The 13,595-nt window shown below is 38.1% G+C and overlaps 1 protein-coding gene and 1 long non-coding RNA gene across 13 annotated transcripts in view; one reads left to right on the forward strand and one right to left on the reverse strand.

The window, feature by feature from the left end:
• Positions 1-3,231, forward strand: part of LOC134486399 (uncharacterized) — a 50,347-nt gene extending 47,116 nt beyond the window's left edge. The window contains exons 3-4 of the long non-coding RNA XR_015683637.1: positions 2,095-2,252; positions 2,810-3,231. This is a non-coding gene — a long non-coding RNA (uncharacterized LOC134486399). The remainder of the gene's footprint in view (positions 1-2,094; positions 2,253-2,809) is intronic.
• Pde1a (phosphodiesterase 1A) overlaps positions 1-13,595 on the reverse strand; it is a 280,465-nt gene that overhangs the window by 114,256 nt on the left and 152,614 nt on the right. The window contains exon 1 of one of the 12 annotated variants that reach the window (XM_087654612.1): positions 7,068-7,179. In XM_087654612.1, coding sequence (XP_087510738.1) covers positions 7,068-7,087 — 20 coding nt within the window. In that variant the 5' untranslated portion in view covers positions 7,088-7,179. 12 annotated transcript variants of the gene reach the window in all.

Below are 13,595 nucleotides of genomic sequence, written 5' to 3' on the forward strand. Positions count from 1 at the left end.
AAGCAAGCTGGAGTAGCCATTCTAATATCAAATAAAATCAATTTTCAATTAAAAGTCATCAAAAAAGATAAGGAAGGACACTTCATATTCATCAAAGGAAAAATCCACCAAGATGAACTCTCAATCCTCATCTTCGGTTGGTTTATATACAAGTGTGCAATTTCTAGGCTTGAAAGTAAAATGATGCTATCTGGTGCTGGATAGAGGAGCCTTATTTTTTATTATGGCAGCTTGCTATTTTTGTAACATGGTGATTTGGTTGAACACAATAAAGTACAGTAGTAACTGATCTTCCCTTCTTCCTGGATGAGTGAGCAGATGATTAAATGTTGATGTCAGCATCCTTGAGCATATTCAGATGAGCTTCTGCTTCTGTTGAAAATGATGCTGTGTTTGATTGTGATCCGAAGCTTTGAAGCACTACTTGGCATCTCCTTCCTTGGAGGTCTCACTGTTTAAACATAACAGATTTGATAGCTTGTAGGTAAGGTGAGGTCCAGCTTGTTTCCACTAGGTCATCTTCATGTGAATCCGGTGGTTATACGGTTTTGTTTTAGTGATATTTCATTTTTTTAATAACGGTTTTAGCTGACATTCATGGAGAGAATGAATCCTTAGAACTGTGCCACTAGTGAAAGGAAATCCTGTCTAAAGTATGTTTCTTTACAAAGCTATGTCACACCATCCTTTGGGCCCTCTGCTGGAAAAGTAGAATCAAGTCTCAAATAATGCCTTTTAAATTGTATCCTCTAGTATTATAGATGTAGGACAGTACTGTATCATACCTCTGTGGATGTAAAATAGCTTGTACCTGCTTTATGATATGTAGTAGTGACCGTGCTTTATCAGAGCTGTTTTTAATGATGTTGCTCAGAATGTTTTCTTCCCAGATGATGATTGAGAAGCTAATTTAAAAAAAAAAATGGTGCCAGGTACCACAAGAGTAACAGAACTGTGCTGTTTTCTCGGGTTTTGTTTTTTTTACTTTTTTTTTTTTTTACTGGAGTGTGCTGGATGTCTCTACAGTTTTGTTCAGATGACTGCAGAACCTGGAAAAGCTGTTGCTGCTGTTGATGCATAACACACTGCTATTATTGGTCTTTTTATATAAATATAAATATATATATACAGATATATAATTTGAATTTTTTGAAACTTTAGCTGTGCTGTCAACTTTGGAAAAAAGTATCCCCGTTTACTGTGTTGAGTTGGCACTGTACAGAAATTAACAGCCATATTGGTCTAGAAATGTTGAACTTAAGTTTTTTCCATTTGTACAGGGGTAACGCACTGTATTAAATATGTAAGGTCTTATCTACGTGGGTTTGATTACAAAAACTAATAAAGTATTCTCTAAATAAAAAAAAAGAAAGAAAAAAAATAAGAAGGTTTCACAAGGACTGTGTGGTTACTCCTTTTTCCTCTGTCCTATTCTATAGTTCCTTCCTTTCCAGTCACTTCTTGGTGTGTGTGTGTGTGTGTGTGTGTGTGTGTGTGTGTGTGTGTGTGTGTGGTGGGTTGGGGGTATACATGTGTGTGGTTCTCTTTACCTTCTAGCTGCCATGGTCACTTTGTGTCAGACTACTTAGATAGTCTTCTCTGCCTTGCGTCTTCCTCCTGCCCTCCTCACCCCTGAACCCACTACAGTTTCACTTCCATCACGGCAGTTCTAGAAACGGGTGTCTTGAAAGGTCAGTGATGACCTCATTGCCAAACACTGATCTGATTTTATCCTGAAACTGTAAGAGGTTTTGCTTGGCTTTCAACTGGCTTCCTGGCTTCTTTCCCATTACACTTTTGGCTCCTCTCTAGTTCCTTAAACCTTTCTCCCACACTCTCCACTGGGCCTTGTTCTTATCCTGGGACAGCCTTCCCCTCTGGCCTCCTGGTCATCTTGTTGCTTTATGCCTATCTCCTGGGGGTCTGTTCACTCTCAGGGCTTCCCTGGGGAGTTACAGGCCAGCTCTCGGACTCTGCTCTGTCTTGGCTCTCAAGTCAAGAGTCACAATCTCACTTGCTTATTTTCCACAAGGAAGAATATGAGCAAACTCTTTGAAGCTTATCTATTTATTTTGTATCCACACTCCTTTACAGATGACCAGACAGATATTGCAAGCTTCAGCGACTTTATCAAGACCACATATTTATAAGGCAGCTGAGCATAGGCACACAGTGCTGGGTGTGGCTATTGTCATCTGGGAACTTGCCTTCTGTACTTGAGTTCACTAAACTACAAAAGGATCATATATTCTGTAAGTCATGGGTTGGCAATTAAGATGGAGTATTCATAAAAGAATTTAGACAACATGTGTACATGACTAATATTTGATACATCATAAATGTCAAAATCATGTTAGCTTTCATTTTCCTTACCTAGAGCTTAAACTCATAGTCACTGTTTTGTGTGTTGCATCCAGGGCAGGACCATAAATACAAGAAGGAATTTAAGAAGGAAAAGAAAGGAATTCATGTAATAAATGCATGAGAAAAGAGCAGTAAAAACCACTGTAAATATAAAGAAACTGTAAGTTAGGAGTTCCAGAGTTAATAACATGTTACCAGAGCTCACTTCATAATGCACAGTTATATTTGATTTACCATCTAAATAAGAAGGTTGCATGGAATCCTTTGACAGAATAATGAAGGATTCCTTCACATTCAAAGTTATAAAGTTATCAATTACCTAAAAGGCTTGGTAAATAACATGACATTTTATCTTCTATAATAATTAGTGTCTGGTGCCTAGAAGTTAGATTTTTTCCCCGTATTGTTACAAACTCTCAAAACCAGCTTTGTCTTGTGTTCTCAGCTCAGGGAACTCAGGAGCAAACAAAAGCTTATCCAAGATAGCTGCATGAAACCAGGTATGGTGGCACATCCTAATCCCAGCCTTTTTGGAGGTGGAGAGAGTACATTCAAGGGCATCCTCAGCTACCCAGCGAGGTCAACGTCATCTACAGCTGCCTTGTGTGTTCTAGGGCAGCCTGGGCTACACGAAACCCTATCTTACAAAAAGAAGAGAAAATATTGTTTGAGTACTTTCCTTCATACAGTTAAGGTTCTGACTGTCTGAAATGTTTACATGTCCTACTTACCACAGATTAGAGTTTTGTCCAGTTAGACTAAATGTTATTGCTCTTTGTACAAAAAGCAAGATGGTCTATTTAGTGTATTAAACATAAATGTAGAGATTTTCCCCCTCAAATAAAGCTGTGTGGTGTCTCACTGAAATGGGTAAGTTTGTTTGTCACAGTGTCAGACACTAGCCAAAATCATCTCCAGCCATCTCATCTGTTATTCTAACTAGTATCTAGGCCTGTTCATATTTTATTTTTTGTATATCTTCCTACCAGAGCTTCCTTTTTTATATAACCTAATATCATTTAGGGGGTAATGCTGTAAACAAAGAGACGACAATAAAATGATGGGAATCTAGAGTCACTGAAGTTTTCTCTCCTTCTTCCTTGAATCAAACCAAGGATGCCAGAATCGGTAACATCTCCCTTGAACCTTGAGTCTGTTATCTGATATTTGATATGAAATGATTTGAGCTATCTCTGAACCTTGGGGTCCTCAATTGAAAGAAAGTATAGTACTATTAACCTTACAAGGAATTCGTGGAAGGAGCATGTAAGATGTATTTTTATCACTTTATCTGAACTGGTCTGAGAAAGCCGTTTTTTAGTAGGTTAATACCAGAGTGTTCTATTAGTCAAGCTCCTTCCATGAGTACAGTGAGATGAAACTACTCTACACATCACAGCAGCCACTCTTGTCTTGCATCTTCTCTTAAACACATGTGTTATGTGTGAAGAGAAGCATAAGAAGCAGAGCCGTACCAATGACAACAGTCAATATGTTAACAGTAACTAACCAACACCTACTGAAATGTTTGGAAACCGTCTCCCTTTTTTCTACTCCATAGTTATTAGTGTCTTCTTGATGAGCATGGACTCTAATGGGTTATTCGTGGATATATTCTGCAGAGAGTTATTTCCTCTGTTTCTGAAAGAATGTTCTTACTATAACCTCAAAAGCATGTTGACTTTGAACCATTGCACAGAACACTTTTCTGCATGTGTGATGAGTCTGTAGAACTCAGCCATAAGTTTCCACTGACTGAGAATATTATGAAGTCTCCCAATGAATTTACTTCTCAAGGATGCGTTCCTTCAGCTTGCCTCACTTCATATGCTTCTCCCCGCCCATGCTGCATACAAAAATGTTTAGCATAGGCAAGATGCTCCTCTTTATGAGCTTCGACTTTATAAAATGATATAGCAATAAAAACTTACTCTTCAAAATTGCTTCCAAAAAGAGATATTAAATCCAAATACAGTCCAGATTCAATAAAAATTGTTTAATAATTTGAAAAGTATTTTCATTGATCATATATAATATTCTCTAATTGGTTATAAAACCATTTTCTATGAAGTAACTTACACAGAAAAACACTAAAAGCATTGTTCAGCTTGCTTAAGGAATCCACTCAAGCTCTTGTGCAGCCCGGAACTGTACACAGCTCAGTGACGTCCTACAAACAGCACATAACCCCGAATGATCAATCCTAATGAAGCAAACTCTTATGGTTTAGTTTGCCTATTGCTCACAGTAGGAGAACAGTTTAAGAGGGGGGTTGAGTTATGACAAATGTTATACGTAAACAGTAAAATAAAGCTTGTGCAGTTGTACAGTTATCAAATTGGAGAACGATATATTGGGAACAAATGACTATATTTAAGGACATTTATAGTAGAGAAGGTATATATTTCTGAATGCTTTCAGACAAATTACATCAAATATAAATGTTATCATGAATGAAATTTCTCCAAACAAATGCACCAGTGGCCTGCAGAATGCTTGCTCTCCAAGTTGAAGCCCAACTCACTGACTTCAGGGACCTTTAGAGTGGAACAAGCCCTGGGGAGTGAAGCTTAAAGCTATTCTGGTCTCATTTAACTCTTCTTTCTCTTTGATCATTACGCTAAACTAGGAGCATCTTGTCTCATAAAACTCACTATATAAAATGCCTGCACTAACATGACAGAAACTGGAAAGTCTGAAATCAGAAGCGGAACGGGAGAACAAGCACTAGTCACTCACTAGATCTATCACCTTCAGGTCTTAAAGCAAAGAGAAGATGGTTAAAGACAGCTTGTTGCCTGATACAGTGTCACTACACTGCACACAAGTTAATTAGCTACCCAGTGTGCAGAACGAAGGGGAGCTATGACAAAGTTTTCAGGTTAAAAATAGAAGTTAACTGATAGCTAATTATTGATAACAATTTTAAACTGATGAGTATTTTGACACATCAAATGCACTAATTGCAGAGAAAACCTTCCACTTCTCTCTTGGAAATCCCTTAGAGCAGTTTAGCTACTTCCCTGAAGTGGAAGCAGCTCATGGCTGGAACTGGGCTTCGCCTGAAGAAAGAGTGCTGCAATGCATCAAGGTTCTCCCGCCTTTTTATCCAAGAAGCCCAATAAGAAATGAAGTTATAGAAGACAATTGTGCCTTTATTGATGTGTCAGAATATTATTGTTAAATCAGTGGTAGATATATGTAAAGTTTCTAAGCTTCAAAATATGATCAGCAGTTCCATTTTCATGAAATTAGCCAGGTGGCCCATGCCTGTAGTCCTAGAAGAAGAAAGGCTAAGGCAGAATGTGTGCCATGAGTTCGAGGCCACCCTGGGCTACACAGTTAGTGCCAGGCCAACTAGGGTGACAGAGAAAAAAATGTTTCAAACATCAAAATGACAAACCACAGGAGGAACAGGAAACAAGAACATGCTCAGCCCATACTATCTGTCAACATCAAGTATTAAGATTTGGAAATATATGCATAACATGATGCACCCATATCACCAGTTTACATGATCCAATTCAAATCCTAAGGAAGAATTATTTCTTATTTTCCTTTTTATTTATTCTTGGAAAAATTATTTCATTTATATTACCTTATATCCACAGATTTAGCATAAATACTTAGAAACGTCACACAATAATTTTATTGATTGTGTATTGGTTGTAGTGGGGTATCTTTTCCCTCCTTACAAACTAACTTAGTAGAGTCCTGAAACCTGGTGGCTTATGCTACAAGTTGTGGAGTCAGAGAGAAGCCAAATGTTGTAGAAACCTCATTTGTAAAATAAAACATGTTTATATAAAGCTTAAGGCCCTTCTAGTTCTGACTTAAATTGCCATGTTCTAAAAATATTCCAAAGTATATTTTAAAAAATATTAGGAATAGTTCCTATGTATGTTGCTGGAATCATCTAGTATTGCTGGATATGTACTGAATGTCTGAGAAACTTGACTCGTTAATTTTGAAGCCATTTTAAAGCAAAACTGTCCACTCCTAGGAATGCTCTGACGGTAGCTCTGCATCTACCTCCTAGTTCTTCTTCTCAAGGATTCACCAGGACGCCATCCATGTCTGGATAGGCATTTCAACCCACAGCCATGGGATACAGCTGTATCAGCTGCCACGAAGAAGTAGCAGGCCCCATGCCTTGTACAAGTGTCTGCGCAACTTCACTGAATGAACAACCGACAGGAAAAAAGTTATAGCTGTGTTTTAGTGTGTGTAGGATGTGCTCTTTGGAGAAGTTGCAAAGTTGACATATCGCTAGTTCCCTTCTGTACATGCACAGAATAAGCTCCCATCTGCTGCTGGGAAGTTTCTGCTTAATGATTATTTCGCAAGTTTTAATATTTTGGCTGAAAATACTTTACTTCTTGATACTGTCTAGACCAGATTAGTAGCCAAAGAAGGAAAAAAATTCCAATGGCCTGTAAGTGAAATACAACACTTAAATGCTAAGTGACTTTATATGGTACCAAGTTCTTAGGTAAAGCATACAAATCATTGAAATTACATATTCTAAACTACATATTTTTGCATAAAATTCTTCTATAAAAGTATACAACCAATCTACCTTTATACCTATCACTACATATTAATGAGTTTTATTAAGAAGGTCTCTTAGTTAGGGTTTCTTTTTCTGCACAAACATCATGACTAAGAAGCAAGTTGGGGAGGAAAGGGTTTATTCAGCTTACACATTCACATTGCTGCTCATCACCAAAGGAAGTCAGGACCGGAACTCACACAGGGCAGGAAGCAGGAGCTGATGCAGAGGCCATGGAGAGATTTTACTTACTGATTTGCTTCCCCTGGCTTGCTCAGCTTGCTTTCTTATAGAACACAGGACTGCCAGCCCAGGGACAGCACCACCCACAATGGGCTGGGCCCTCACCCCTTGATCACTAATTTAGAAAATGCCTTACAGCTGGGTCTCATGGAGGCGTTTCCTCAACTAAGACTCCTTTCTCTTTCATAACTCCAGGTTGTGTCAAGTTGACACAAACACCAGCCAGTACAGATGGTATTAAGAACTCTAGAAAGGAGGGGAGTATGTTATGTTAAAATCCTATACAGAGTGAGGTTGTTATGGTCTAAATTTATATGTACTTTTGTTTGTGCATTTAAAATTCCAAACTACATATGACTAAATACAATTATAACAAATTTTATAATTTGAGTGGGTATACAGTTTTACAAAAAAACAGGCTCATAATGCTCACTGACTGGTCACTTCAAAGTTCTACATGGTTAAGTTTGTTCCCTTAGAGCACACATATTTAACTCCAGTGCCATTGTCACCAATGATCCGTAGTCATTGCCTGCAAGGACATGGTCAACTCAGGTGTAGTCACATCTCAAGGTTGTTTTCGTTTGGCGTCTTGATTGGAATTGAACATAAAACAGGCACTCTAACTCATGAATAGTCACTTTAAATTAGAGTTAATGTTTATACTACAGGTTTATTTTCTATCCTGGCCAATACAAATAATTTATTTAAATCGTAAACACTCTCACCCCTAAGTATCAGTTGTGTGTCTAACACAGCCTGGACTGGACCATCACCTTGTTCTCGCATGTGGTACTCAAATGTATTAATTGTCACGTATCCACTGAATGGGTAGCATTTGTGAAATTACTGTCTTTAAGTAATAGTTTGTAAGCACATTTCGAATTATCAAGTAATCACTACAAAACCTTAAATCTCTAGGTTGGAAATGACAAACATGCACCATTAAACAGCCAAAAGATCACAAGCCCCCAACCCTAAGTAAGAAGTTATCTTCAATCGGTAACCACTCAAAAATGAAAAATTATTTCTTTCTAACGGAGTATCACTGTGCATGCAAACCAGTCTTAGAGCCAGGCTCACAGTCAGCAGTAAATGGCCAAGGCAGAATGTGCTCAATGCGTTTTTTTGTTTGTTTGTTTGTTTTTGTTTGTTTGCCTGTTTCATAATGTTTTGGCTAATATACTATGTGTCTGGTTTTATGTTTTTAGATTTCTGTACATGCCAGTCTCTGTGTGTCTGTGTGTGTGTGTATGTGGTGTCTGTGTGTGTGTGTGTGTGTGTGTGTATGTGTGTGTGTGTGTGTGTGTGTGTGTGTGTGTCATGCTTTTCCTTTGGCTCTTTGTTTTTCAAATCATTTGTTTGTTTGGTTCTAGTCATGTTTGTTTGATTTTATTAACTTCTCTTCCATCTTTCTTTCTTTTCTTTACTTTTTCTTTCTTTTTTAAAGAGTCCTCTTAAAGAATGTGAATTTGGGTGGGTAGGGGGCGAAGGATCTGGGAGGAGTTGAAGAAGGGGAAGTATAATCAGAATATAGAGTATATAATTTGTTTTCAATTTAGAAAAGAGAAATAATAAATAAACTATAATATAACAGGAAACTGGAAGCTCATTAGAAATTATAAATATTTGGCAAAGTATAAATGCTAATTAACCTGGTTTGATTATTATACAATGTGTACGTGTATTGAGCTGTCATTTTTGTATCCTAGAAATATATGTATGATGTTAACTAAAAATTATAAAAATAAAATAGTAGGAATATTATGAATATTTACGTAAAGAAAAATATTGGAAATTTTGTATGAAACTATTTAAAAAGTGATAGGAGAAACTTCTTAAGTTACCAAATGAAAGTCTAGATCTGGTAAGATGTAACTGAGAATCTATGACTATCAAAGAAAACATGAATATCTTGAAAGTTGATTCAAAAAGCTTTCCAAAATGAAAACCAAAAGACAGAGACAGAAAGAGACTTAAAGGATGCAGAAGGATCGCCTCGTATGCAATATTTGAAGTTCCAGAAGAAGCAAAGGGATGACTGTTACTGAGAGTGTTTGAGAAGATACTGGCTGAGTGTCAGGGAATAGGACATCAGAGTGGTAATTAATGTATGAATTAAATGAGAAGACTGTCTAAAACAGTAACTTCCTGATTGAATTTAAATGCATGAAGGAGGAAAGGGAGCACAAAGGGACGCAGAGGCATCTGATGTCTGCATTTCTCTGGAGGATAAAAGTAAACTTCCTTGAATCGCTGCCCATTTCTGAGTTTCTTCCCTCTTTCCCCATGCTGGTTAATGATGACGGTGTGCTTTTCCCGGCACTAACAGTGCCTTTCCTTTGTCTTCCCTTGCTCCGCAGTAAGGAAACCCCTTGTATCCCCATCTCAGAGCAGAGCTGGAGTCATCCACTTGACTTAAACCACTACAATGATCTTACCCCCCAGCCTCCTCTCTTTGTTGCGCTAACCAGTCATCCTGGCAGTTTTGCTGCTCCTTAAATATGTAGAATGCTCTGTGAAGCCTGCCCGCACCTGGAATGCATTTCCCCAGATGTCTGTGTGGCTTCTTCTCACATCTACAAGTCTGTGCTCAAGTCCCATCCTCAGATGACTATTATGGTTGCTGTAGTTAAGGTCACTAGCCATACTCATAGCTTCACACACACACACACACACACACACACACACACACACACACACACCCCACTGTCTAATATATTGAATAATTAACTTACTCATCACACTCAGTGTTTATTATCTGTTGAAAGTAACATAACTTCTGCAAGGAGAAGGAAATTTGTCTGCCTTGTCGAAATGGAAACTCTCGGCAACCCAAAACAGCACGTAGTTTCTTAACAGACAAGATCAATATCCTTCAAGGCAGAAATGTGCTGATACTGAGTTTGTATAGCTACATGTTTTACAAAATAATAACAACCACAATTTAGATTTTCTGAAAATACTGGTATCTTTAGCATCTTTCCATTTATTAGTTACTGGTGCTCTTTTAAACTAACTTTCTCCAATATATCTGCCCTGCTACCAAGAACAACAGAAAAATAAACCTTATGACCTAGAAACCTAAATTCTGATTTTAGCTTATTTCATGATCATAAATAATTAAAATGACAACAACTCCAAACCTTTTTAATGAAAGGCAAAAAAGGGTTGAAGCACTGAAACTCGAATAATATCAAGAGTCTCTTTGTGGATGGCATTTGGGGAAGGTCAAGCTGTAGGGTATAATACAGAAGGTTGAGATGGCAAGATTCATTTTCCACTAGTGTATGAATGCTTTTTGAAATTTTATTTCATATTTTTATCATTTTGTTTTACTCTTGATTTATCTTAAAAGAGAAGTAAGTACATGGAATGCTGTAATGTCCTGAAGTTATTAATACCTGACATAGAAAGTAAAGTCTCTCCTCTCTGATAACCTGGATGGCACCTGGTCCCTTTATCTTAAAAGAAAGTTCACCCCACTTCTTCTAGAATTTTCTCAACATTATCTATGTACATATAATGCAACCATTGGGGCTTTTCTATGCCTGTCCTTACTCTGAATAATGACACGTAGCCTTATTTTTATTAATGTATGCCTAGGTCTTAAGCTAGATTTGTTCTCAACTAACTTGTAACTCAGTTATCCCATTTATACTACTCTAAGTTGTGCCATGTGGCTAGTTACCTCTCCTTAGTTTCGTATGGCTGACTTCCTCTGTCTCGGTGAGAGTCTCCTGCCTCTGACTCTTTCCCAGAGTTCCTCCCTCTGCTGGACCTCCTTACCATCTTCCTCCCACCTTACCATCCTGCCTTTTGCTGTGAGCCATAGGCTTTTCTATTTTAACCCATCAGAAGGCGCCTTTGGCAGGCAGTGAAGGACAGAGGCACATCCTCCAACAGTGAACAAAACCATCAGTCCAACAATATAAACTAACACCCATGTACACACCAACACATCTCTACACAGCTAATATTTAATTCCTTCTTGTAATGTGAGGAAAGCTCAGAACGTAACAGCCCCACAAATTTTCAAAGAGCAAATGGCAGGGTTTGGAGTTGAGCACAAATCTGTCTGAATCTAAAACCCACACAAAAGAAAATGATCTCCAAAGTTTCACCCAGGATATCTCAACTCCATTTGCTCATCATCAAAGCGTGTTTCCTTCACTTGGTCATCTGGAAACTAGATTTAAAAAAGTAGATTACTAAGATGTTGTATGTGTTCTTTTTTTTTTTTTTTTCTAGAAGGTACTTTGAAGCAAAAACTGAGGTAGCATTTGGAAAGCTAGACCTGTTGATGATTAAACTCCAGTCCGTGTGCATTCATGTGCAATCAATAAAGAAAACATCAAAGACCCAAGTTTTGCCTTTTCCTCTCGCCTAACTGAGGTTATCCAATTAGAAAACACTTGATTTTAATCCTTATGAGAAATTTCTAAATTCTTGTTTTGCTTAGACCTCTGTTAAATATTTAGACCTACCTCATCTTAGTCTCTTAAGGGGAACAAAATACACATATCCATTGCTACAAAGAATACAATCTGCCTACTTTCAACTGTGAATCTAATTTTAAAATGAAGAATTAGAATTACTTTTGAAGTCTTTAGCTTCTATGGTCTATTATGTAATTTGTGCAATGTGTCTGTATAATTTGTGTCCTTGGTTTCAATATTAATATATGTTGATATTCATTTCATTTTGTTAAGATTATGTTTCCCTGGGTGCTCTCTTTTAATAACATTCCAGTCTTTGACTTCAATAAAATCATAATGAAAATCTTGTTAACTGTAGCATGAATGCAGACCTGGAAAAATTGCCATTTTAGCCAGGTAGTGAACATCTTTCTCTGGTAAGTGTCAGTTGCCTTATGGAAGAGCACAAGTGCTATAGGATCAGATATATAGGGCATGGTCTCCATTTTCAAAATCATCATTCAGTAGAAAAGAGAGGGTAGAAAAAATAATTTTGTTTCAGAGCCTTGGGGGCCTATAAATGGAGCCCTGCAGAGTACAAAGAGACAGATAACAAAGAGACAGGGTGAGACAGGGTTATGACTGCATATCAAGGGCATGGAAACTAGAAAGAAAGATATTCATGCAAGGGAGGCAATAGGGTAAGCAGAGGGCATAGACTTATCCTTAAAGGAAGTAATAAATGCTATTAAGGAAAAATATCATAATACCGGCCGCAAGTAAAATTACAGTGATTACTAAGCCTGGAAATTGGAGGCCACTGGAACCAAACTCAGTTATGCTATCACGGTATGAATCTAGCAGGTACATTTATTTGTGTTCCAGTGCTTAGCTACAATCCCAGAACTTCAAGATAAACATTGTGTCATATTGAAGATTGGCTTCATGCTAGTATCTGGTGTGGTGAGGCATAAGTGTGCATAAATTACAAAGAAACCTTCCTACACTCTGCGGATGTTGCTAAGAATCTTCAGTAACTGGGCCAGACAGAGATGTGACAGACTGAGATGAGGGGAGAACACGGGAAAAGTGGATGAGGTCACTGTGATGACTGTTCCTGATTGTCATCTTGACTACATCTGGAATGAACTGCAATCCAGAAATGGAGGACATACCTGTGATCCAGATCTTGAGGCTGGAAGACATGGACTTCCAACCCAAATTGTGACATGGGATGACACACCTGTGATCCAGATCTTTAGGCATAATGGCCATGAAAAGGTAAAACACAGGCTAGGCAGTACACCCCTTTAATCTCAGGAGACCAGGACAAGCAGATCTCTGAGTTCAAGGCCAGCCTGGAACAGAGCAAGTTCCCAAACCAGGCAGTGTGGTACACGCCTTTAATCTGAGCCACACCTTTTGCTGGAGTCCTACATAAGGATGATGGAAGAAGGAAAACTCACTCATATTTGCCTGCTTGCACTTACTTGTCAGCATATCTGTTGGAACCTACTTCTTCAGGATTCCAGTTTCTGCAGATGACCAGCTGAAACACCCAGCCTTGTGCACTGAGCAACTACTAGATTCATAGACTGCCATTTGGCAGATGCCTATTATTGGACTAATACAGACTGTAAATCATTACGATAAATTCCCTTAATATATAAAAATATTCCATAAGTGCTGTGACTCTAGAGAACCCTGATTAATATAATCACACAGACAAATTCTGTGACCTTTGTCTCACAGAGCTCATGTGAATGGGCTCAGAGTACCAGACAGAAGAGGCCTACGTCTCTAGTGAAGTTTCTTCTTGCTTGCCCTAGCTAGTACACCCTATTAAAGTGTTCTTATCACATCCATCCACCCGACTTCAAGTTCCACTAATCTGACTGTTGCATTTCTTTAATCTAGAATATTCTTGATTCGCCAGATCTATACCTTCAGTGACACTCTGACCCAGATCTCTGGATCTCAAAATCTTCCCTTGTGTGAGAGCCTCTGGCTAACTGACT

This window comes from Rattus norvegicus, chromosome 3 (assembly GCF_021556685.1).
Source record: "Rattus norvegicus strain SHRSP/BbbUtx chromosome 3, alternate assembly SHRSP_T2T, whole genome shotgun sequence".
Classification (NCBI taxonomy): Eukaryota; Metazoa; Chordata; class Mammalia; order Rodentia; family Muridae; genus Rattus; species Rattus norvegicus.